The sequence below is a fragment of the Plectropomus leopardus genome, chromosome 7, assembly GCF_026936395.1.
Source record: "Plectropomus leopardus strain MGB_pleo_1.0 chromosome 7, ASM2693639v1, whole genome shotgun sequence".
Lineage (NCBI taxonomy): Eukaryota > Metazoa > Chordata > Actinopteri > Perciformes > Serranidae > Plectropomus > Plectropomus leopardus.
In genome coordinates, this window is record NC_142182.1 from 31,732,730 (window position 1) to 31,760,114 (window position 27,385).

General features: G+C 39.8%; 1 protein-coding gene across 1 annotated transcript; it reads left to right on the forward strand.

Moving 5' to 3' along the window:
- LOC121939395 (uncharacterized) lies at positions 1–27,385 on the forward strand. Its single transcript, XM_088080505.1, is given in 35 exon segments — positions 1–132; positions 289–327; positions 3,030–3,285; positions 3,381–3,495; positions 4,106–4,196; positions 4,290–4,417; positions 4,510–4,726; positions 5,731–5,856; positions 5,955–6,069; positions 6,161–6,311; positions 6,418–6,531; positions 6,624–6,693; positions 6,820–6,873; positions 6,876–6,956; positions 10,768–10,932; positions 11,031–11,125; positions 11,210–11,336; positions 11,460–11,715; positions 12,407–12,459; positions 12,573–12,676; positions 12,822–12,973; positions 13,090–13,228; positions 15,908–16,018; positions 16,140–16,319; positions 17,951–18,190; positions 18,292–18,448; positions 19,057–19,185; positions 20,906–24,922; positions 25,055–25,221; positions 25,313–25,487; positions 25,592–25,839; positions 25,963–26,146; positions 26,238–26,448; positions 26,552–26,727; positions 27,312–27,385. Coding segments are annotated over 35 exon segments (8,796 nt in total). The 5' UTR covers positions 1–53.

Consider the following 27,385-nt stretch of genomic DNA (forward strand, 5'->3'; position numbering starts at 1 on the left):
GTGGGACCAGTTTGCTCAACCATCTCTGTCAGGACAGGGTCGACTCGAGGATCATGAGAACAGCCAGGATGTTACTTGAATGGGTGATACCGTGGCTTACCCTCTACCTTGGACTATCTGCAGCCAACATGGGTAAGTATGCTTGATGGTCCACAAAGAGAGCTGCATATATTAAATCCAGCTGGACATCGAGTGTGAAGGAACCTATCCGGGGAAGACAATTTTACAATCTTAACCTCAATATCACGCTTTTGTCTGACATTATTAATAGTGTCTTTGTTTTTGCAGTCATGGTTCAGACGATGACCAAAATTCCAGTAATTAAAGGTAAGATTGTTTTCCAAAGTTGAAACATAACAAACAAAAAATCATATACAGTTTGATCTACAGTTTATTATTATTATTATTATTATTGTAAATATTAATAAATAATAATAATAATAATAATAATAATAATAATAATAATCTTTTTTTATATAGCAATTTTCAAGTTTAAGCACAAAGTGCTTCCCAAATAAAAAGGTTTACAGAATAAAATAAATGTCCGAAACTCATGCCACTGCCTCCCTGCCCTGTAAGTTATTTTATTAGTCTCCACAAACTAGAAGTGGGACCCGCTAACAATGACCAGATCTGCAGTACATGGGGAAACTATCACTTTAAGACTTTCAATGAAGATTTCTTCCAGCTGCCCTACACTTGCAACTACATCTTTGCGTCTGAGTGCGAGGAAAGCTATGATAGTTTCAACATTCATTTCCAATGGCAGGAGACGGATGGGCACGCCACTATTGAGAAGGTCACCATGAAACTGGAGTCATGCTAGTCCAGTAAACATGGTGTTTCAATCATGTTTACTGGACTAGCAAAAACAGACATCCTGTCTGGTCTATGTCACAGGTACATTCGGTTGCCACTTTAGGATGTAAACATCAGGGGTCAGCCATACTGGTTTTTCAGGGCCCAAACGAATAGAGACCGATAACCGATATTTGGAACCAATATGCATTTCCAATAAAAATGAAAATCTTTCAGTCAATATCTAGAATTTGTACAATAACAAACTCCAACACAAAACTTTGTTTAAATGCCTTTAGCGAATGTTTCATCAAAACTGAAACATTTCACATTGTAAACAACAAGTTCCCAGCAACTTTTCTTTGTAAAATCAACTGAAAATTGAAATAAAAAAATTAATAAAAATAGCTCCCTAAGGTTTTACAGAGTTTAAATTCCCCCATGCTGACAGTTCCTTTGACAGTACTTTTTAATTAATTAATTTTATCTGCAATCATTTAAATAATATGCTGGTACAGATAACTGGAAAAATGCCAGATATCGGCCCCAATAAGCAGCCAGGCTGATAATCTGTCGACCCCGAGAACACATACCTTAATCCATGCAGCTTTCATGAGAAGGTTATAATACTAAGGTTTTGTTGTTTATTCAAATCTTATTTTAAGACTCATCTTAATTATAGAGATGACCCTCAGTTTCAATGATGCAGAGTGTGAGCAAGGACATAAAAATAATCATTAAGCAAAAACATGCAACCCAGTTAATATAAAAATACAATCTTACAAAAACAACAAACATTGAATAAACAAGTATTGAATATCCACAAGTTATAATACCTGGTAATAAATATGCTATGGTGTAGATGTGTAGTTAAAATGCATTTACAGTCAATAAAACAAGAAATAAGGAGTTTAAAAAGTGATTATAGTGGCAGAAATTCAACTTTATTGTCACTTTGCAGACTTTATTGTGTGGTGATGTTAAATTCTAGAATGTTATATTGATAGATATTAAAATTCTGTCCAACCCATATACTCTTCATCAATAAGGGTCAACGAAAAAGTTCAAGAATGTTGTATTTAAAAAAGCTTGGTGGGTATCACAAAAAAAAGCTTTATCATGACTTGAAAGTTGTAATTCTGAACAGAAAGTTTGGCTCTCTGACATGTAACGTTAACGTCACCTCCCACATTGGAACCGGCACCTCTTTAATTGGATCCTTCACCTTCTGTGTTAATATAAAATATGTCTGTGCATTTTTGTCTAATATTTAATGTTACCTGTCTTGTCAGCCTTTATTTCCCACTGAAGTTGCACAGTGTTTGCCAATTTTAGATGTAGAGAGATGGAGCAGTTCAGGCACCAGCACGTGGAGCTGATGATGTGATTTGAAACTGCGGTTTGAATTAAGATAGCCTGCCATCAGCGGCAAGGAGGAAATTGGTAAATAGCAAAAAAGACCACAGAGTTTGTTTAATTTCCTCAAATTAGCTGACCAGTCGGATCTTAAGCAGGCTAAAGTCATTTCAGCGGATCAACGGTGTGGAGACCCGGCGCAGTGATTGCTAAAGGACAATGAACTGGCAATGGGTGCTCCCAGTGCCCTGATGTATTTATTTATGCTAATCAAAATGTCATATAAATGACAATTTCATTTTATATTGTTACTATTTTACATTTTTTATCAGTTATTATCACGGTTATTATGATCATAATACATGCTGTAATACTTACTGAAAATGAAGTTTTGTTTTCATTCTGCCTTGTTGACACTGGGGCTGTTCATACGTATGTCTGTAATCTATACCTGCCTATCCTGTGCTGTGTTGCGTCTTCAAGCATATCCCAGCTGACTCTGGGTGTGACAGGGTTGGACAATAATCCTGTCATAAAAACATATACTTATTTGAACATATTATAATGTAATTCATGTATAAATATAAAAGGCTGTCATGTGCAGTCTGACTATTACCTGCTGTGGTGAAAACAAGCCAACAGCGGCAACCATGAGGTGGCCAAGCATGTGGTTGTGTTTCCTTGCTTTGTCTGTTGTCAGTGTAACCGATGTCCAAGCCAGACAGGGTAAGACTTGGGTTGCTATTGGACATTGTCTCAGTGGGTCATTTTATTAATACATATACATCAATAATCTGTATCACTGTCTTCGATGTCTGTCACTTAGAGCATTTAGTAACTCAGATTGTTTTTTTACGCTTTGAAATCTTCTCCAGTTCGCAACCATGTCAGCAGCATCTGCAGCACTTGGGGCAGAGAGCACTTCAAGACGTTCGACGGCGACGTGTACCAGTTCCCTGGAATGTGTGAGTACAACCTGGTGTCCGATTGCCACGAGTCCTACCAGGAGTTCTCCGTGCACATGAAGAGGACGGACAAAGATGGAAACCCTACAGTCAGTTATGTGGTGGTCACCATCAATGACCTTTTGTTCCACATCACCAAGGACGTTGTCACTGTCGACGACAAACCGTAAGTTAAATACAATATATAACCCATGAAAGCAACTGTGCTTCTCTTCTCTGCGATGATTGTGCATTATAATAATTCGATTTTTTTTTCTCCAGTATCAAACTGCCATACTACAATGCAGGGGTGCAAGTGGAAAAAAATGCTGTTTACATCAAGCTCCAATCTAAAGTCGGCATCACTGTCATGTGGAACGGGGACGATGCAGTCATGGTATGATACACCAGGCAATAATAATAATGATAATAATAAAAGCTAGGACCAAGGTAGCGCTTTTCTAGGTACTGAAAGAGGCTTTACAGAAAATGCAAAATAGAGAATACAAAATACTGAAAAATGCTGACACGAACAAAACAGACACTAATAAAGGAACAGAATACAAAAGCAAAATTTTGAGGGTGTGACATTTCAGATTTGGGGAAGCAGTGGGAGACATGTATTGTAGGCTTCTTTGGAAAGGTGGATTTTGAGCACACAGCTCTCATTAAAGTGTCTTGCATGAGACACATTCAACATACTGTATGAAATTTATTGTAATACTTGAAAAAAAATGGAAACTCCTTTATGATCATTTATTTTTGAAGATTAGAGCATATTTGTCTTTTTTTAGTGTAACAGACTGACCTCACACATAAAATAATATCTATATATTTCTCTTATGGATAATGGAATTACATCAGCTCAAACTATGATAATATCAAATTCCAATCACAATGTGTATTTGTGATTTTATGAGGCAAATACAGCTTACTAGTGTTTTGCTTGCTTCAGTTTTATTTAAATTGTAAGAAAACACTCGTTCCAAGCTCTCGCTGTGTTGTAGGTGGAACTGGATACTGATTATGCAAATCGTACTTGTGGACTTTGTGGAGACTTCAATGGTGTTCCCGTCAAGAATGAGTTCATTCATAATGGTATGTATGGTTATATTCTGTTAATGTACTAATGCATTTTTACAGTCATCCACTCTTTCTTTGATTTAACACTGCAGTTACAATCACATGCAGGTCGCAAAATCAGCCCCATTGAGTTAGGCAACAAACATAAAGTCCATCGTCCAAACGATGATTGTGAGGACCCTGATGAAGAGGACAATGAATCAACTGAGGCTGTGCAGGATTCATGCAAGGAGTTTGTGAGTTTATCGTCTCCTGAGTGTTAGCAGCAGTGCTGTTTGAGAATATACACAGGTAGCATCTGTAACTTTGTCTCTTTTTTTACTTTTAGCGAACGACCTGCAGCCAGATGCTGAGTTCACAGCCGTGGAGCTCCTGCACCAGTCTGATTAGCCCTGAACCTTACATCCAGGCCTGTGTGCAGGACATGTGTGGCTGCACCAACAGCACCAATGACGTCTGTGTCTGCAGCACACTGTCTGAGTTCTCCCGACAGTGTTCCCATGCAGGAGGACAGCCTCCCAACTGGAGGACACCTCAGTTCTGTGGTAACGTGTCATATTCTCTTTGCTGTTATGTTACCTTTTTTTCATTTTATACAGTACGAGAAGGTACAAAAGCACTGCAGTCAGCTCAGTGAAAAGCTAATTGTTCTTTGTATAAAAGGTGTAATGCAGTTCAAGCTTAAGAACAATATATTCTACTAGGAAAACAAAAGCACTTCAGAGCTGTTCAAAGAAAGGCCAGATATGTCTCCTTTTTTGGCCGACTTTAATTAATGAGATTTAAAATGTAGCAATAAACACATCAGTGTGGTTAAACCTGCATAAGTGCAATAAAATAAGTACAGAAAAAAATATATTACTGTTACACTCAAGGAGAAAATCAATTGAGTTAATCCCCCCTTGATAAAATTTTGAATAATTCACATAAACTCCCACCTAGACCCTTCTCCATTAACACTCTTTGGTGTGGCCCCAGCAGATGCTCCTCTCAGTGGGTGTAATATACTGATGGCCTTTTGCTCTCTGCTGGCCAAAAAGATGATATTAGCCAAATGGAAAGACTCTGTTCGACCATCTTATTCCCAAAGGATAAGAGAGGTTTTGTGTTTTGTCCATGTAGAGAAAATCAGATACATGAATAGAGGGTCCACTAGAATATTCTTTGCCTCTTGGCAACCATTTCTTTTTTTTGTTGAAAATATGGCAGCTACCAGCATATCTGTGTGACTCCTTTTTTTAAATAAAAAGCTTTATTATTATTATTATTTATTTGTTGTTTAGTTATTCTTTAAAATGTGTTCCATTGTTGTTATTTTTATTTAGCTTTTTTTCTCTCATTTTTCCCCTTTTTTGTCTGGTTGTAAAGTCATTAATGATCCATTTGGTGGGACGTGGGAGGTTGGGTAGGAACTTGTTTCAGATATATAATGTTCAAGCTGTATTTCCTTTCTTTTTTTCATATATATATTTGGAAAATAAAAAAGACCTTGATCAAAAAAATCCTCACACCTACCTCCATTTATTTAAATCATACCTTATCTTTACAGCTAAGCAGTGCCCTTTCAACATGGTTTATGAGGAGAGCGGCTCGCCTTGCATGGATACGTGCTCACTTCTGTACACAAGTTCACTTTGTGAGGACCACAAAATGGACGGCTGCTTCTGTCCTCATGGTTAGTGCTGTCCACATGTTTCACTCTCTCTTTATTAAAGACTCTTTAATGCTTCAGCTTCTTAGTCTGTGAATGTTCATGTCACATGTCTTTTTCAGGAACTGTGTTTGATGATATTTCCATGAGAGGATGTATTGCTCAATCTGAATGTCAGTGCAGACACAACAAAATCTACAACTCTGGTGAGGTTTACAGAAAGAACGAAGAGGAATGGTATGTCACATATTTCATCAACATATTATTGAATGTGATTTTCTGAATTGTGTTTTTCTGTTGTTAAGTGAAATTATTTGGGTTGTTTCAGTACATGCCGTATGGGTCGATGGGCTTGTAAGAACCTTGAAGCACCTGCTACATGTGCAGTTGAAGAGGGCTCACATGTAACTACCTTTGATGGGAAAACGTACACCTTCCATGGAGACTGTTACTACACGCTCGCCAAAGTGGAAAGCAAGGTGAATTAGCTCAAGTCTTGTACAACTAATGACTGAAAAAATCATCAGCTGATGTAAAACCAGACAGGATTTATTAATTTCATTGCTCTCACTCTGTTTATTTCAGGATGGTTCAAGTCCGAAGTTTACCATCCTGGCTCAGATGGTACCATGTGCAAGCCAAGAGTCTGACACTTGTCTTAAGAGCCTTAAAATTCTGCTGAACAACGACAGAAACAATGTGAGTCAGTGTCTGTCAGTAAAGAAGCCCATAGTCAATAATAAATTCTCACCGACATTGACGCTCAAATGATTGATTCTTTTTTTATTCAGGTATTAATGTTCACTTTCGACGGCACAGTAAAGCAGAACATGCAGACCATCAGTTTGCCATACCACTCAGGTGGGTCAGACACTAAAAATACTATCAATGAAACATGTTATTGTCATCATTCATTCATGCAGTGACACCAGCAAATGATCTGACTGTTTTGTTTTGTTTTGTTTTTTTGTATTTGTCTTTATCAAGGTGACATCAACATTTTCCATGCTTCATCTTTTCACATCATGCTCCAGACCAGTTTCGACTTCAGATTCAAATCCAGCATGTTCCTGTCATGCAAGTCTACGTCAGCCTGGATAAAAGCTACAAAGCAAAGACACGTGGTGAGCTTTTTGTCTTAACATAAAGATTTTCCAAACGTAGTATTTCAGAATACAGTACAATTATCTGGCAACTTCATCGCCATATCATAATAATAATAATTGCAATATTGATATAGCAGTCTAGATCAAAAAGATAGATTGACCAACTAACATCTCTGGAGCCTAACAAAAAACCCAAATCATGTTGAAACTTAAACAAGGTTCAATAATAATGTTACATGTCATCCAACTGTATTGATATCCGTACCAAAGTGGTAGGTTTGGGTTTTTTAAACTACTGTCTTGGTTTTAAAATTTAAGTTATTTTGGCGTTCGGTGTTGGTACGTGATGACGTCCCCGGCACAACTTTTGATACTTCTTATTATCATCGGACTCCTCTCGCCATGCCAAACATTTCCCACACGCGGGGGAAATAATGTGGCACTCAAGTATAGCAGAGGCACTGCTGGCTCTCCAAACAGCAGGTGTCTCGCCGTCCCCTGACCTGCCCGAGGACATTACTCTACCAGCGCCGAGGACACGGCTTCGGAGGAGATGAAGAAGAGGAGGAATCCGACAGCGTCTGCGACAGAGAGGCAGAAGGCCCTCCTTGCCCTCCATGATCCTCAGCAATGTGAGGTCGCTACAGCGGAAAATGGACGAGCTGCGCATCAATGCCAGAGTGTGCCATGAGTACCGTGAGTCATCCATGTTGGTTTTTCAGACCTGGCTTCACCAGAATATTCCTGAAGTCTGTGAACTGGAGGGCTTTTCTCTCATTCGCGCCGACAGAAGTGAAACTTCGGGGAAAGGCAGAGGTGGGGGAGTGTTTTTATTAATGACAACTGGTGCAGACAGTACACACTCCGTAAGACTGTATGTAACCCTGATGTCAAACCATTGTGTTTGAGCTTGAAGCCGCGGTTTTTCCCCTGCGAGTTTGGGAGTATCATTCTCTGCACTGTGTACGTTCCACCCAGCGGTAACGCTGCAAGTGCAACAGCCCAGATTACTGACTGTGTTCAAGAACAATCACTACACACCCCAGAGGCCCCAACTTTTATTTTAGGAGATTTGAACCTTTGCAAACTTGAGCTGTCACATACGGGCTTTCAACAATATGTTAAATGTGGTACACGAGAAGACAGAATATTGGACAAAAGTTATGTGAACAACGCTTGTATGAGCAGAGCCAAACCCCCATTGGCAAACTCGAACCACAACACAGTGTACCTCATTCCCACGTACAGATCTGCACTCAAAAGCAGCAAACCACTAACCAAGATAAAGATCTGGACTCATGACAGCACTGAGGCTCTGACGGGATGTTTCCGCTCTACTGATTGAAGCCTCTTTCATGAGATGGATGTGAATGATGCTGCTGAGACTGTTACTGATTACATCAAGTTCTGTGTGGATAGTGTTATTCCCCAAAAGGAAAATAAAGTAAAATAACTGTGTATCCTAATAACAAACCATACATAACTAAAGAGGTGAAAGAGTGCATTAATCATTAAAAAAAAATAAATCTTTTAAGAATCAGGACAGACTGCAACTGAAAAAAGTGCAAAAGGAACTTAACTTTATGCTTAGAGATGCTGGGAATAGGCACAAGGAAATTATGGAACAGGACTGCAATGCGATGAACTCTAAAAAGCTGCGGGACACTATGAAAGCCATCACTAATTTGACCCCAGCCAAGAAAGGTCTTTGTACACCTGATGATCTGCAAAAAGCAAATGAACTAAATGAATTCTTTCTGAGATTTGAAACCCATGATTTCTCCTCTGAATGTAATGATGTTTCACAGTCAATATGTGTCACTGACCAGGATCCCAGAGTGCTGGTTGATCCCTTTCAAGTCCAATCACTCTTTAAACACAGTTGTGCTAAGAAAGCCACAGGGCCAGATGGCATCTCAGCATTCCTCCTTAAAACCTGTGCAGAGGAGCTGACACCAGCATTGTGCCCTGTTTTTCAAAAATCAGTGGACCTGCACACCGCCCCACCCTCCGGAAGAACTCAGTTATAATACCTGTTCCTAAAAAATCCTGTCCAAAGGAAAGTAATGATTTTCGTCTCGTTGCATTAATGTCTAACATAATGAAATTCTTTGAGAGAATCATGGTGTCATCACTCAAGAAGGACGTTGATTCATTGCTAGATCCATTTCAGTTTGCATATAAGCAGTAGCGTGGCACAGATGATGCTATGAACAGCATCACTCACTTGGGCACTAAACACCAAGAAGACCCCAAAGCTTATGCTCGGTTACTGTTTGTAGATTTTAGCTCTGTCTTTAACATGCTGCAGCCATATTTGATGATTAAGAAACTGGAAGACATGAATGTTAATCCTTTTATCCTGAACTGGATTTTATCTTTTCTAACAAACCGTACACAGCATGTCAGAGTTAATAATGCCCTCTAAACGTCTAGGTCAATTAGCACAGGTGCCCCCCAGGGCTGTGTCAGCTTCCCTGTGCTCTTCACATTGTAAACAAACAACTGTATAAGAGTCCACCCTGATAATTACATCATCAAATTCTCAGACGACACTGCTATTCTTGGCTTACTGCATAGAGACAGTAGCCCAGTGGCATATCACTCTGAAATAGAGGAATTTGTTCAGCGGTGTGACTCAAACTACCTTGTGTTAAAAGTGAAGAAAACAGAGGAGATGGTGTTCCACCTCAAAGCAGGAGATGATGTGAGGCCAGTGATTATTCACAATATTATTCACAACAATACTTTTTTCATAGACTGAGGGTCTTTGGTGTTGAGCAGAAGTTCATGCTGTTGTTTTATCATGCCGTGTTTGAGAGTATAATTACATATGGAATTTCAGCCTGGTATGGTAATCTATCTGTACAGCTGGAGGCACAGATTGGCCGTATGGTATTACATGCAATGAAAATCATAGGTGTTAAAGATAACCCACCCCTCCAACTCATTTATGAGCAGTCTATAGGCAGTATAGAAGTTATTCACCTGTATAGATTATGGATGTTAGAGAGCTGCTCACTGTCATACTGTCACTGTCATAACTACCAAATAGCATTGTGGGATATTTATGCTGCCATAGTGACAGGCGTTTGTGTAATTTTTCACCGAAATAGCATACAATTCACATACTTTTAGTTTCATACTATACTATACTATATTATACTATACTATACTATACTATAAGGTTTTGGACACACTAAGATATCTTACATATTGTTTTAGCCTAGTAAATATCATGTTAGTGAGGAATTTTGGATGCAATAACAAATAAATGAACCACCCACAATAGTTGTTTGCCAAATACTGCTTAACAGAAAGACACATATGTGCATGATGATATTTGGTAATAATTTATTGGTTATTATCCATTACAGTATTCGCGATAAAGAAGCATACTATATCTATAGCTGTGACCCCCATCGACTTCCCCTCCATTCCTGAATTCCTCCAATTAAAAATAAATAAATAAATAAAAAGGTACATGAGTAAATGGATATTGTAATAGGAGGTGGGGTGGATTTTGCTTTAATATTGTATCTACCCTCTTCTTCTCTCTCTCCATGAATAAAACTGGGATCTCATGTATTACTTCAAATTGCATATTTTCAATTGTCAGTGTGTAATATCTGTTGTTTTTTTTTTTCATTATCTGATTTTATCTCAGTTCAAACTAATTCTCTAAATTCTGATCCACTGAGTTATCATCTCATCACAGTAATTAACACCTTTCATATTCATATTTGTGATTTCAGTTGCTTGTTATCTGTGTGGTGATAAAAGTGCTGATAAAATTCAAATGTAATTCTAAAATATTTTGTTTCTTCAGGTTTATGTGGTAACTACAACATGATCTTGTCTGATGACATGAAGACTCCTCAGGGGATCGTCGAGGGAACAGCATCAAGTTTTATTAACTCCTGGAAGGCTAACCTCATGTGTCAAGACAGACAGGGAAGACTTGAGGACCCCTGTTCTCTCAGTGTGGAAAACGGTAAAAAGCACTGATGATTAGTTTTCTATATATCTCTGTTAGTATGTTATGTTTTACTCAGTTAGATAGCTAAAAATAAAAGGTAATTGTTTCTTCAGAGTGGTACGCTAAGCACTGGTGCGCCTTGCTGCTGAGTCCTGACAGCAACTTTGCACAGTGCCGTTCAGTGGTGGATCCTCTGAAGTACTACAAGGTACGACCAAACTTTTCTGTATGTTTGTCATTGAATTTGATTGCACTGTAATTCACTGTAATATGTGTTTGCTGGCTCCTGCAGCGATGCACGTATGCCAGCTGTAACTGTGAGAAGAGTGAGGACTGCCTGTGTGCCGTCTTCTCCTCTTACGCTCGGGCTTGTGCATCAAAGGGAGTGTTCCTGACAGACTGGAGAGCGAACGTGTGCGGTAGGGATTTCTCTCATTACGTTGTGGTCAGGTTGAATGATGATTTCAAGAGTTTGAGCTTCTGTTTGATGAGTCATAACTCTGTTAAGTAACCGTCCTCGCACCGTCCTGTGCACAAAACAGATAAATACACAAAGAGCTGCCCAGCATCTCAGATCTTCTCCTACCAGCATCAGAGATGCCAGCTGACCTGCAGATCACTGGGCACAATGCAGTCAAGTTGCACTTCTGACTTCTTGCCTGTGGATGGCTGCTCCTGCACTGAGGGTCTCTATCTAAATGAAAACGGCGTCTGTGTCCCCATGGCAAAATGTCCCTGCTACCATAACGAAGTCTACATCAAGTCAGGAAAGTCCATCAGCATCAAAGATGAGCACTGGTGAGTCAACTGCAGTTTAAACCAAAGATTTAACATGATTGTGATGGCTGCAGTATTAAAGGGCCAGTGTGTTAGATTCAGGAAAATATACTGGCAGAAATCGAATTTAATATAATGAGTATGTGCCCTGTAGTGCATAATCAAGTGAAAAGAAGAATCATTGTGGGTTTTTTTATTACCTGAGCTGTTTATTATACTGCTTAATTCAGTTTTTTTTTTTACCTTTCTTTTAAAGAGAATGAGACCTCTGCAGGTAATCCAGCTCCGAGTGAAAAGCTCCTGAAAGTCTTAATCTTTAATCTGTATTAACTGGGGAAAAAAGTGAGCGCACATTAGCAAGTGCTGGGCTAACAGTCTGTCTCTGACGGTTCAAATACAGTAGAGGAAGCACTAATTTTTAAGGTGTAACCACTTTATTCAGTGTTTTTATTGATTTTGTTCACCTGCTCTGTTTGTTTACGAGAGAATGGGACATCTGTTGATAATTCAACTCTTGGTAAAAACCTCCAGAACAATGATCAGTGAAAGAAGTCTATCCAGGAGAAGTTTCAGCTGGTTGCAATGTGCAGTCCTCACTGCTAGGTGCAACCAAATTCCCCTAAATCTTACACACTGGAACTTAAAAATGCCATTAAATTAAATTGTTAGTGTTCTCTTTGTTTTGCATCTGATATTTTTGATGTACTTTTAGTGTGTGCACTAATGGAGCACTTCACTGCCATTCTTGGAGAACGCGTCCATCAGGTACATTTTTGTTTGTTTGTTTGTTTGTTTTTACCACAACACAAGCATTTGGCTGATATTTGTCTCGTTAATATTTAATATCTATATTGAATCAGTTTTTACTTGTGTTTCAGCATGCCCTTCTCCAAAAGTGTTCTTCAACTGCTCCGCTGTGACCACAGGAGAGCTTGGACTGCAGTGTGCTCGAACTTGTTTAAATCTTCACAGTGATGATTGTGTGAGTACTCCATCCCAAATAACTGGATCTAATATCTGTTTTGTGAATTTAAAGTCACAAAACAGTGGTTTGTGGAGAGTTTGGAGCAGTAACTTTAACTGTATCAGTAATGTTTTCCTGTTTTCGGTCACTGTGATCTTCCCAGGTCTCCACAGAGTGTGAGTCTGGCTGTCGGTGTCCAAATGGCCTCCTTGATGATGGCAAAGGTTCCTGTGTGCAAGAAAATCAGTGTCCATGTCAGCACAATGGGCATATTTATGCCCATGGAGCACAAATCCCTGACCAGTGCAACACCTGGTATGTCCTTGTTTTCAACCAGCCATATTATGTAGTGTAAATCTTATCCTCTTTGCCTGGATAATGTACTTGTTTGCAATATTCAAAACACTTATATTTAACCATTTCTCATCCAGTACCTGCAAAAGTGGAAGCTGGGATTGCACCACCAAAAAATGTGCGGGAACCTGCACTATATATGGGAGTGGTCACTACAGCACATTTGATCAGCAGACATATGGGTTTCATGGAGATTGTGCCTATGTTGCTGTTAAGGTAACCAAGCATGTTAAAATCATTGGAATGACAGGCTGTGTCCAAAATCACTCCATGCTTCACTCACTCACTAATGCCTGCCTACACTACTCAGTAGTGAGCAGTAAATGGAGATTTAAGATTTTGAGATTTTAGATTTATTAATTTTTTTTAGATTAAATTTCAAATGTCTACTTACCAGCATTTTGCATCATCACTGACAGCTGTCGAGGTGGTCAACTGTAACTTTTGCATACAGATTTACATCAGTGCACTATGTAGCAGAAGTGGGAACAAGTCATTTTTTTTTGCAAGTACCAAGTGTTTGCACTGAAGTCCCTAATTAAGTTCCAAGCGCTCTTCACAAAGTGTAATGCCAATATCAAATTTACAACAGCCATGAATGCTTTTTTAAAAAATTGCATTTATTTGTTAAAACAAGTTTGCTAGAAATACTCAGATGTTAAGCCAATGTTAGCTAAGCATTAGCTCGCTAACTGTGTTAACTATGTTAATATTAATCTTAACTTACTGCTGTTTGTGCAACTTCAAATGGAAAACAAAGTTTGAAGTTCTTGCAAATTTGTTTGGAAATTTTAAGATAAGATGTTAATTTTCAATGTATGAAACAACAAATGTCAGTCTGGTGACTCTCCAGCAGCAACATAAACAAAGCATAAAATAATACAAATAAGTCCATCCATCTTCTTTCGCTTATCTGGAGTCGGGTCGTGGAGGCAGCAGCCTAAGCAGGGAAGCCCAGACTTCCCTCACCCCGGCCACTTCGTCCAGCTCTTCCCAGGGGATCCCGAGGCATTCCCAGGCTAGCTGAGAGACATAGTCTCTCCAGCGTGTCCTGGGTCTTCCCCGGGGCCTCCTACCGGTGGGACGTGCCCTTAACATCTCATCAGGGAGGTGTCCGGGAGGCATCCTAATTAGATGCCCGAGCCACCTCATCTGGCTCTTCTCAATGCGGAGGAGCAGCGGATCTACTCTGAGCCCCTCCCGGATGACCGAGCTTCTCACCCTATCTCTGAGGGAGAGCCCAGCAACCCTACAGAGGAAGCTCATTTCGGCCTCTTGTACCCACGATCTTGTTCTTTCGGTCACTACCCAAAGCTCGTGACCATAGGTGAGGGTAGGAACAAAGATTGACTGGTGAATCGAGAGCTTTGCCTTTTCAGCTCAGCTCCCTCTTCACCACGACAGATCAGTACAGAGTCCGCATTACTGCAGACGCTGCACCGATCCGCCTGTCGATCTCCCGCTTCATCCTTCCCTCACTCGTGAACAAGACCTTAAGGTACTTAAACTCCTCCACTTGGGGCAGGATCTCATCCCCGATCTGAAGGGGGCACTCCACCTTTTTCGGGCTGAGAACCATGGCTTCAGATTTGGAGGTGCTGATTCTCATCCCGGCCGCGTCACACTCGGCTGCAAACCGATCCAGTGAGAGCTGGAGGTCACAGCCTGATGAAGCCAACAGGACCACATCATCTGCAAAAAGCAGAGACCCAATCCTGAGGTCACCAAACCGGACCCCCTTAACACCCTGGCTGCGCCTAGAAATTCTGTCCATAAAAGTTATGGACAGAATCTGTGACAAAGGGCAGCCCTGGCGGAGTCCAACCCTTACCGGAAACGAGTTCGACTTACTGCCGGCTATGCGGACCAAGCTCCGGCACCGGTCATACAGGGAACGGACAGTCCGTATCAGGGGGTCTGAAACCCCATATATCCGGAGGACCCCCCACAGGACTCCCCGAGGGACACGGTCAAATGCCTTCTCCAAGGCGGACCGCATCCATCCCCGGGGCCCTGCCACCGAGGAGCTTTTTGACCACCTCGGCAACCTCGGCCCCAGAGATGGAGGAGCCCACCCCCGAGTCCCCAGGCCCTGCTTCCTCACCCAAAGGCATGTCGGTGGGATTGAGGAGGTCTTCGAAGTATTCCTTCCACCGATCCATAACATCCCGAGTCGAGGACAGCAGCGCCCCGTCCCCACTATACAAAGTGTTGACAGAGCACTGCTTCTCCTACCAGGGGCATAAGGCCCCTGACATCTGAGCTCCTAGGATCACTGGGACACGCAAACCCCTCCACCATGATAAGGTGGTAGCTCAGGGAGGGGTGCAAATAAGTTAAGACTAAAAAACACTAAAACCAGTTCAAAGTGGCCAGTCCATGTATGTGTGCATGTTACTGCTCTCTGCGGTCAGTCTTTTCTGTCAATATGGGGAGGGACATAATGACCTGATCCAACTAGTGCTTAGTAATACAAGTTTAGTTCTTCATGGTTCTTTCCTGGACCTTCATTGGGTGCAGTCATATTGGTTCAAATTAAGTGAATTTGTGACTTGAGTCTCAAATTCATCTCTGAAAGTCACAGATTTGACTTAACAAAATTCTAATTTTAAAAATCAGAAGTTGAAAGTCAATGTTCAGTATTTTTATGTACATCCACTTAAAGATGATCACTAGTCTTAATAAGAAATCTGATTGCAAAATGCAGCTAACTTTATGCTCTGGATCTCCTGGTCATCAGTAACACTTTCATTTCATGGTCTAGCTTTTTTTTGTTTTTTTTTTCTTTAAATATTGTGGATTAGTAAAGGCCAAGCTGAAGTTTGATTTAATCACTGGTCTCTGACCACAATAACAGAGGCATGCAAAATGTTTAATGAATCCCTCTCTTCACAGAACAATTGTGGCAGTAAAACTGCACAGGAATACTTTGGAGTCATCACAGAAAACGTACCATGTGGATCTACAGGCACCACATGCTCCAAAACTGTCCGAATCCAACTGGGGGTAAGATCTTATACCGACATCCATTATGCATTTTATACCTGAAATATTGAACAAACTCAAATAAATTAACTGCAGTTTTTACATTACAATGAAAGCATAAAAAATCTCTCCATCATTACAGCGAATGGAAGTCAAACTATCAAAGGGTAAATACGAAGAGGTGGAGCTGGGAGGTGGTGCTGAGATTCAGTACACAATAAGGAAGGTTGGCTTGTATTGGGTGATAGAATCTGCCGTTGGTCTGGATGTGATGTGGGATGGCAAAACAACTGTTCGCATCCTCCTGAAACCAGAACACAACGTGAGTGACAGTAATTGTTCAAATGAAGATGACTGAAATCTGTTCCATCAAGAGTTTAATACAATGTACCATTATTTTTATCTGTAGTCAAGCCGTCTTAGTCACAAATATAAGACTCTGAGACAACAAAATTATATATGTACAGTATCTTAAAGGTCCCATTTTGTAAAAAGTCAGATTTCCTTCAGATGTCTTTTTTAATATTAAACAGGTGTAGGTGATTTATAAATACTGCGAAAGTATCAAAACCACAAGAGAAAAACAATCAGGTCTTCCATGGAGATGTGATGTCACAACTATGCTATATAGACTGAATCACAATGTTTATTTACAATAACTTTAATGCAGAAAACCCTTGTGTTACATACATGATATCAAAGGGCACTAAGCAAACACTGCAATAATTGATTTGTTTTTAGGAATCCAAAAAAGGGCCAACAAAATAATCAGTCTCAGTTTAAGTTTAAACTATGTTTAGAATATTTTGTCCACTTTACTTTGCCGTCAGATAGCCTTTTCCTAAAAGCAGCTGAAGTTGCTCTATCAAAGGAACCTGACTCTGTTGACAAAAACAGTAATTTTACTAAGCAGATCACTGAGGCTGCTGGGCTACTGCAGTCTCATTTGGTTAGTGTTAAAGGTAAAATGGAGCAAGTATTTAAATATAGCTTACATTTACATTGATATTGATTTTTCTATATGGCTAAAATATGTCTTGCTGTGGCTTCAGCACAGCACTCCTTAGCTTCTGTGCCTTTAGTTAGTTCAAAGATGATATCAAAGCATCAAATTACATAAAATAAGCACAGGAGAAAAGTCAGATATGTTGGACCAAGATATGAAACAGTTAACTTTAAATGGTACAGTTATGACTTAAAATGACAACAGAAATAAACAAATCTCTGATTTTACATATCTCTGCCATTTAAATTAGTTGTCAGTTGTCTACTGGGAAAGGATTATTGCTGTTAGTGCAACATCACGGTGATTAGTTCAATATTGATCATTTCAAATTTGAAACACAAATTCTAAATGGGTTCATTTGTATTTCCTGTTGGCTTGTTTTGCAGTAAATGTGAAGGACATCAGCTGACAGGAAGTAAACATGGAGTCAGACTATACTGCCTGGTAATACATTTCCAGTGAAACAGATAAAAGGATAGAGAGCGCTGCTAAAGGAAATACTGACCAGCCAGTGCAGACTAGGCTTGTTTTCGGCAGGAAGGCTAATAAAGAAAGGCTCTAAAATTGAGCATTTCAGACAGAGGGTGAATACAGGTATAATCAGGCAGACAGTGTGGGGAAGATAAAGTGTTGATTTAACATTTAAGCATGTTAACATGTTCTAGTAAAAACGCAAACAACATGTATAAACCAGAAAATTAGCATAATATGGGACCTTTAACGTCACTGAAAACATTTTTTTAATAATTATTACAATATTCTTTATATATGAAGTAAATTTTGTCTTTGTCAACATGAGACAACCATATTTATGACTGGGAAAAAACATGTTTCTTGTACTGCCAAAAAGTATTTATATGGAATTACCCTCACTGATTGTAATTTCGTTTTTGTTTAAAAAATGACCAACAAATCTACCTTCTACCTTCTCTCTTTTGGTCTTACAGGGAGAAGTTTGTGGCCTGTGTGGAAATTTCGATGGTGATGGAAAGAACGACTACACAACTCAGGGTCAGCTGGTGGTGAGCAGTCCATTAGAATTTGCAAACAGCTGGAAAGTGTCGAAGGAGTGCCCAGATGTGGATATAAATGCTGACCCTTGTGGAGCAAGACCCAATCGACATCACTGGGCAAAAGTGATGTGCAGCATTATAGTTGGAAAAACGTTCACTGCGTGCCACCATAAAGTAATGACACATTTCTAATATGTCATTATTGAAATATTGTTGGTTAAAAAACACATTTAATTAAAAAAAATAATGTGTAATATATTTTGATAACTGAACAGGTAGATCCTCGTCCATTTTATGACAACTGTGTGAGAGACTCATGTGCCTGCGACTCTGGAGGAGACTGTGTGTGTTTCTGCTCTGCAGTCGCAGCTTACGCTCAGGCTTGTAATGAGGCTTCTGTCTGCGTTGCATGGAGGACTCCAGAAATCTGTCGTAAGTTAACACATTTACCTCCATATCAAACTGAGATTTTTTAGGCTTTTTGGCATTTAGCACCCAATGTTTCTTATGAGCCCAGCATTTAGACATTTAGAGATTTATCATGCTACATATGTAAGTATGGTTTGCTATTCGTTTATTTATTTGCACGACATCTATTCCACCCTGTTTATTTTTTATGACGACTTTAACTTTAAAACAGAACCAAATGCGATTGAAGTATATTCTATTCTATTCTATTCTATTCTATTCTATTCTATTATCTTATATTATATTATATTATATTATATTATATTATATTATATTATATTATTGTAATGTATATTATAGAGATTATATGGGCATCATTACATCTGTTGAAGTTGAAGTTTGAGGTCTCTTTCACTATATGACACATCTATTTTTTATTCGATTTGTATTTTTGTTCAGTATATTGATCTTTTATTTATTATATGTTATTCCATTTGATCTTTGATGCATTCAGCTTTTACCCTTGTACTGCTGCAACACTTGAAATTCCCCTCTGGGGATCAATAAAGGATGTCTTATCTTAACATTTCCTTGATTTAAAACATAACAAACCCTGTATCTTTCCTGCCTAGCTGTCTTTTGTGATTACTACAACGGCCCAGATGAATGCACATGGCACTACAACCCTTGTCACAAACCTTGTTACAAGACCTGTTTGAATCCCAATGGAACTTGTAGTGAACCTTTACCCAACCTGGAAGGTAAGAGGTTAACTCACCCTCACTATGTTCACATGCATAAAAAAAAAAGTTTTGCATGTATTCCAGGAAAGATAATATTCCTACTGATCTGTTTACATAGCTAATGAGAATGAATGTTCCACCAACACTTACAGCAAATCTGCATGCTCTGATTAATTAAACAGTGGAACGATTGTAACAGGCTATCACTTTGCTTCTTTGCCTGAAAATATGATTTATTTCTGAGCTTTCTTACTGGTCTGAGACTAGTTGGGCTGTGTGAACACAGCCTCTCTGTCATTCCTTTGTTGACCTTCTTAAAAAGATAGATGATGAGATATAACAGCAAATTCAAAAGCTTGCTGATGTCCAAGTCTTTTATAATGTTTATATATAACCTTTATTTAACCAGGTAAAAGACTCATTGAGATTTAAAATCTCTTTTTCAAGAGTGACCTAGCCCAGAGGGCAGCTTTAAACAAGGTGCCCTCTGGGCCAGGTCACTTTTTTAAGTAGAGTGTGTGTGTGTGCTTCATCCTCTTATTATAAATGTTGCCTTTTTTTCATTTCTGGCATGCATCGCTACCCCTGCCTTGCAAATTGTTGGGAGTAGGTTTAGCTGCAGCTGGAGCAGCTATGTGACCCGCCCCCCGTACCTACACAGCAGTCCACAATCAACCCCCATCGCCCCTTGGTCCAGAAATAAAGCCCTGACAAAAATGCTAGTTAGCTAGCCACAAAGTGTTACGTCAAAAACAACAACAATGGCACAACATGGTAATAACAATCATTTACCTACTCAGTTATGTGGCAGCTGATCTCACCCGCTACCTGTAGGGTAAGAAATGCCCAAATCTCATCGTTTTCCCAATTTGTGGAGGTCTACAGTTGCTGTTCTTCTTCTTTGAGTTAGCTGCTAACTGCTCTTAGCTGCTTTTTAAATCTCCCACTGTGGGTCGCACACATAGAATATCGTCACAACATCTCACCCATCACGCCCAAGGTCCCATTCTGCTGGCTGTCCTGTTACACAGACACTATTTTGGTGCTGTTGCTACCTCCCGTGGCAGATTAAAGGCGAGACAACTCTGCCCCCCCCATTTCCGCGAACATACCTTACAAACAGAGCAGGGAGACAACATAACCACGCAGTATACCTGCATTGAACAAGTAGTGGAAAAAGGGCTATTGTCTCAAGTGTTGGTGAGTTGGTTTGTGTACAATGTCTCCATGACAACGCACAGAGCTGAGCATAAACAGGCAAGAGGGTGTGTGTTGCAAACTGTCATAAAAACCCCAGCAGAGACAAATATTCTTAATGTGCTGTATAAATGCTTAAACAATGCTATTAAACCCCAAATGATAATGGTATATCCCACATGCCTTCATCAGGAAATGCTAAAATAGGTAAAAGGCAGAACTTGAAAATTCAAACAGGATATGTTGTTACATGACTTGCATCAAATGCAGAATACTGTCATTTTCGGAACAAAAAGGGAATTTTAGTGTACATCTAAACATACCCAATGTTTCACCTTACTTCTTACAAATGTACTGCTTAAAATTTTAAATGTTGCACTGATCCAATTTGTCATACTATACTGTACCTGGCAACATAACTGAAAGACCACTTGGCTAGCTTCAGTATCCAAGATTTAAAAACAAAAAAAAGACAAAAAGAAAATAAAAGCTTTTGCTGCCAAAAAGTAATGTATTGTATTTTATGCTTTGATTTGTACAGGCTGTTACCCTAAATGCCCTGAAGATAAACCCATATTTAATGAGGAGACCGGGTTGTGTGTGGAGACGTGTGGCTGCCTTTACAACGGCACTCTGTACGATGAAAATGAAGTTATTTACAATGTGTCTGACAATATGGGAAAGTGCTACTATGCAATATGCAAGGAAAACTCAACAATAATATATGAAGATTACATTTGCTCCACAACATCAAAACCAATAACTACTCCAATAACAACTACACCGGTAACCACAACAACTACACCCACAACTACAACTGAAACACCAACTACAACCACAACTACAACTGAAACACCAACCACAACTACACCCACCACTACAACTGAAACACCAACCACAACTACACCCACTACTACAACTGAAATTCCAACCACAACTACTGTATCCACTACACCTTGTATTCGAAGGTGTGAGTGGACAGAGTGGTTTGATGTACATGACCCACGAGTGGACCAAAGTGACTGGGAAACATATGAGAACATAACAAAGCACAATAAAACAATATGTAAAGACCCCTGGTACCTTGAGTGTAGAGCAGCAGATTATCCTGACAAAGACTTCAATGACTTTGTGAGTCAAACTGGCCAAATTGTTGCTTGTGAACTGGAATTTGGTTTAATATGTAAAAAAGAAAACCAGTTAAGACCTCCACGAAAGTGCTTCAACTATGAGATCAGAGTATGTTGCGAAGAAGTGATATGTCAAACCACAACTACACCCACTACTACAACTGAAACACCAACCACAACAACTACACTCACGACTACAACTGAGACACCAACTACAACTGAGACACCAACAACAACTACACCCACGACTACAACTGAGACACCAACTACAACTGAAACACCAACAACAACCACATCCACTACTACAACTGAAACACCAACAACAACCACATCTGAAACACCAACTACAACAACAACTACAACTGAAACACCAACAACTACACCCACGACTACAACTGAGACACCAACTACAACTGAGACACCAACAACAACTACACCCACGACTACAACTGAGACACCAACTACAACTGAAACACCAACAACAACCACATCCACTACTACAACTGAAACACCAACAACAACCACATCCACTACTACAACTGAAACACCAACTACAACCACTACCACTGAAACACCAACCACAACTACAACTGAAACACCAACCACAACTACACCCACCACTACAACTGAAACACCAACAACAACCACATCCACTACTACAACTGAAACACCAACTACAACTACACCAACTACAACAACTGAAACACCAACTACAACCACTACTGAAACACCAACTACAACTACAACTGAAACGCCAACAACTACATCCACAACTACAACTAAAACACCAACCACAACTACACCCACTACTACAACTGAAACACCAACCACAACTACACCCACTACTACAACTGAAACACCAACTACAACCACACCCAAGACTACAACTGAGACACCGATTACAACCACAACTACAACCGCCACTTCAACTGAAACACCAACAACAACTACACCCACGACTACAACTGAAACACCAACTACAACAACTGAAACACCAACTACAACCGCTACCACTGAAACACCAACTACGACCACTACCACTGAAACACCAACTACAACTGAAACGCCAACAACAACTACATCCACAACTACAACTGAAACACCAACCACAACTACACCCACCACTACAACTGAAACACCAACCACAACTACACCCACTACTACAACTGAAATTCCAACCACAACTACTGTATCCACTACACCTTGTATTCGAAGGTGTGAGTGGACAGAGTGGTTTGATGTACATGACCCACGAGTGGACCAAAGTGACTGGGAAACATATGAGAACATAACGAAGCACAATAAAACAATATGTAAAGACCCCTGGTACCTTGAGTGTAGAGCAGCAGATTATCCTGACAAAGACTTCAATGACTTTGTGAGTCAAACTGGCCAAATTGTTGCTTGTGAACTGGAATTTGGTTTAATATGTAAAAAAGAAAACCAGTTAAGACCTCCACGAAAGTGCTTCAACTATGAGATCAGAGTATGTTGCGAAGAAGTGATATGTCAAACCACAACTACACCCACTACTACAACTGAAACACCAACCACAACAACTACACTCACGACTACAACTGAGACACCAACCACAACTACATCTGAAACACCAACTACAACAACAACTACAACTGAAACACCAACAACTACACCCACGACTACAACTGAGACACCAACAACAACTACACCCACGACTACAACTGAGACACCAACAACAACCACATCCACTACTACAACTGAAACACCAACGACAACTACACCAACTACAACAACTGAAACACCAACTACAACCACTACCACTGAAACACCAACTACAACTACAACTGAAATGCCAACAACTACATCCACAACTACAACTGAAACACCAACCACAACTACACCCACTACTACAACTGAAACACCAACTACAACTCCACCAACTACAACAACTGAAACACCAACTTCAACCACATCCACTACTACAACTGAAACACCAACTACAACTACACCTACTTCAACAACAGAAACACCAACCACAACTACAACTACTACCACAACTGAAACACCAACTACAACCACGACCACAACTGAAACACCAACAACTACACCCACTACTACAACTGAAACACCAACAACTACAACTGAAACAACAACCACTGCCACAACTGAAACACCAACAACAACTACACCCACTACTACAACTGAAACACCGACTACAACCACACCCAAGACTACAACTGAGACACCAATTACAACCACAACTACAACTGAAACACCAACTACAACTACACCCATGACTACAACTGAAACGCCAACAACTACACCTACAACTGAGACACCAACTACAACCACAACTACAACTGAGACACCAACAACAACTACACCCACTACTACAACTGAAACACCAACTACAACTACATCCACTACTACAACTGAAACACCAACAACTACACCTACTACAACTGAAACACCAACAACTACATCAACTACTACAACTGAAACACCAACCACAACTACACCCAATACTACAACTAAAACACCAACTACAACTACATCCACGACTACAACTGAAACACCAACAACTACACCTACTACAACTGAAACACCAACAACTACAACTGAAACACGAACAACCACTGCCACTTCTACAACTGAGACACCAACAACAACTACACTTACAACTACAACTGAAACACCAACAACAACCACAACTACAACTGAGACACCAACAACAACTACACCCACTACTACAACTGAAACACCAACAACTACAACTGAAATACCAACAACCACTGCCACTTCTACAACTGAGACACCAACAACTACACCTACACCTACAACTACAACTGAAACACCAACAACAACCACTACTACAACTGAGACACCAACAACAACTACACCCACTACTACAACTGAAACACCAACAACTACAACTGAAACACCAACAACCACTGCCACTTCTACAACTGAAACACCAACCACAACTACACCCACTACTACAACTGAAACACCAACTACAACTACATCCACTACTACAGCTGAAACACCAACAACTACATCCACTACTACAACTGAAACACCAACAACTACAACTGAAACACCAACAACCACTGCCACTTCTACAACTGAAACACCAACTACAATCACAACTACCACTGAAACACCAACAACTACAACTGAAACACCAACCACATCCACTACTACAACTGAAACACCCACCACAACTAAGCCAACTACTACAACTGAAACACCAACTACAACCACTACTACAACTGAAACACCAACTACAACCACTACTACAACTGAAACACCCACCACAACCACACTTACCACTACAGCTGAAACACCAACTACAACAACCACACCTACGACTACCCCTACTACGACAACTAGGGAGCCAACCACTACCCCCTGTGTCTGCATAGTTGATGGCCATCAATATAAGCCAGGTAAGACAAGACAAAAAATTATCTCTTTGACAGTGATGAGCTTTGGGTCTTCTTTCTTTTTACATTGTACCACTGTTAAATTATTAGCAACAACATTTACATAATAAATAAATCTTTTTTTCTCACCTTTAGGGGAGACAATATTCCACATGAAGCCAATTGGATCAGGTGTGTGTCTCACAATGATATGCTCTGATATTTGTGAGCTTCAAAACAAGACTGCACCTTGCCCGACCACGACTACGACCATGCCTACAACTACACCCAAACCTCCTATATGTCCTGATTGGGCTGTAGAAGTATGTATTTAGCACATTAAAATATGTACTTGCTTGAATTGCAAAATATTTCAAAGCACTGATTTTCCTCCTTTTTTTCTCTTCACATCAGCAAAATGAGACATTCATAATCTGCAACTGCACCATGGCCAAATGCATAGAGAACAACACAGTTGCAATAGTTCCATATGAATGTCCACCACTCAAGAACATCACTTGTGCTAATGGGCTGCAGCCAGTTCTTGTGTCGGATAAGTATGGCTGCTGCAAGCATTACGCTTGTGACTGTAAGCCATTTTGTGGTTAAAAAGATGTTTGACGTGTTTATGGATTGCTGTGTTTTTCTTTGAAATACATACATGGTTTTAATGTTATTTATATTTCTCTTCAGGTGTATGTGAAGGCTGGGGAGATCCTCATTACATCACATTTGATGGACTCTACTACAGTTATCAAGGAAACTGCACTTATATTTTGATGGAAGAGATTCAACCAAGACATTATTTGAGCATTTATATCGACAATGTCTTTTGTGATCCCCGTGAGCCTGTTTCTTGTCCCCGATCAATAATTATATCATATAATTCAGAAGTTATCACACTCATCAATCACAACCTTCTTGGAGCTGTCAAGTTGGAGGTAAAACAATAAATGGTCACATGAAAGTAGATGGATAGATGGGATCACAATGACGGATCCTTTTATCATAGAGTGATATATTTTTTCATGTCATATGTTGTATTAACTTATTTTCCCCTTTAGGCACTGAAAAATGAACAACGTCTGAAACTACCTTATTCACAAAACAATGTTAAGGTTTTGGATTCTGGCATGAACTTGGTTTTTGAGATCCCTCGTCTTGGCGTGGTCATTACATTTGGAATAACTGGCTTTAGGGTTTTCCTTCCAAATCAACACTTTGGCAGTAACACACAGGGTCATTGTGGTAAGAGCATATCTTTCTCCAGTAGCCAATTGGTAAATGATTTGTTTGAGGTGAGAATGTAATATTAATTGTATGTTTACTCCGTTGTGAGGAACCTGCACTAACAACCGAGATGATGACTGCATGTTGCCTGGAGGCCGGCTGGTGAAGAGCTGTGCGGTGATGGCCGACTATTGGCCAGCTAGACACATTTACCAGCCCAAGTGCCACATGCCATCTGTGCTGCCCACCGATGTACCTGAACCTCCACCAACCTTAACTCCATGCAAGCCAGACTCCATATGTCACCTGCTTAGGAGCAGGTAGACACAATAAGTAGTCTATAAGTTTGACACATTGCAGTTAAAACAATTTAACTTTTCATAATTTGATTTTCATTTTTTTTTGTGTGTTTTACTTTCACAGTCTCTTTGCAGCATGCCATCCCTTTGTCTCTCCTGAAAATTTCTACCAAGGTTGTGTTTTTGATAGCTGCCATGTTTCCAACCCAGCAGTTGAGTGCACAAGTTTGCAGACTTATGCGGCTGCTTGTGCTCAGGCTGGAGTTTGTCTGCACTGGAGGAACCACACAACACAGTGTGGTAAGTAAGCCCTCGTTATTTTTACTGTAAATGCTGTAAATGGGATCAGTGAAATCAAGAGGGGCAGCTCATTGATTTTACTTTTTTTTGCATCCACTGCAGCAAGTTAGAAAGCAATACTCATAACCTGTTTATAAAAAGCCCTGAAATGATTTGTAATGTTAAATCTGTAGTTAAGTTAACCACCTGCATCTGTGAGTTAAAGTTCACAAGGATTGACTAAAATCATTAAATTATGTAAAATTGTTTAAGTCAGTCACATGGTAAAAGTGCTAAATAAGCTGGTCATATTGTTTACTTTGTTCTTCATTGATACATTTTTGATGTAAAAGTAGTTTGTTTGCGCTTTACAAGGTGATCTTAATATAAGATCCTGTTCCTGATTTATTATTTTTGTCTCAGTCCTCATACCTGAGGATTTGCTGCGAAAACATCACTGAAGTATTTTATTATCAGTCTCCTTATTTCAGGGAGGCAACACTAGTACACACTGAGCAGGCTGCTGCAAATTTTATTATATGTAGTCGGAAGGCAGTGTGTATTTTAAAAACAACCAATTAAATTCTTTTTTTTTTCACCAACAGAAAGTGACTGCCTACCTAACAAAGTGTACAAGCCATGTGGTCCTGCTGAACAGCCAACCTGTGAAGACAAGTAA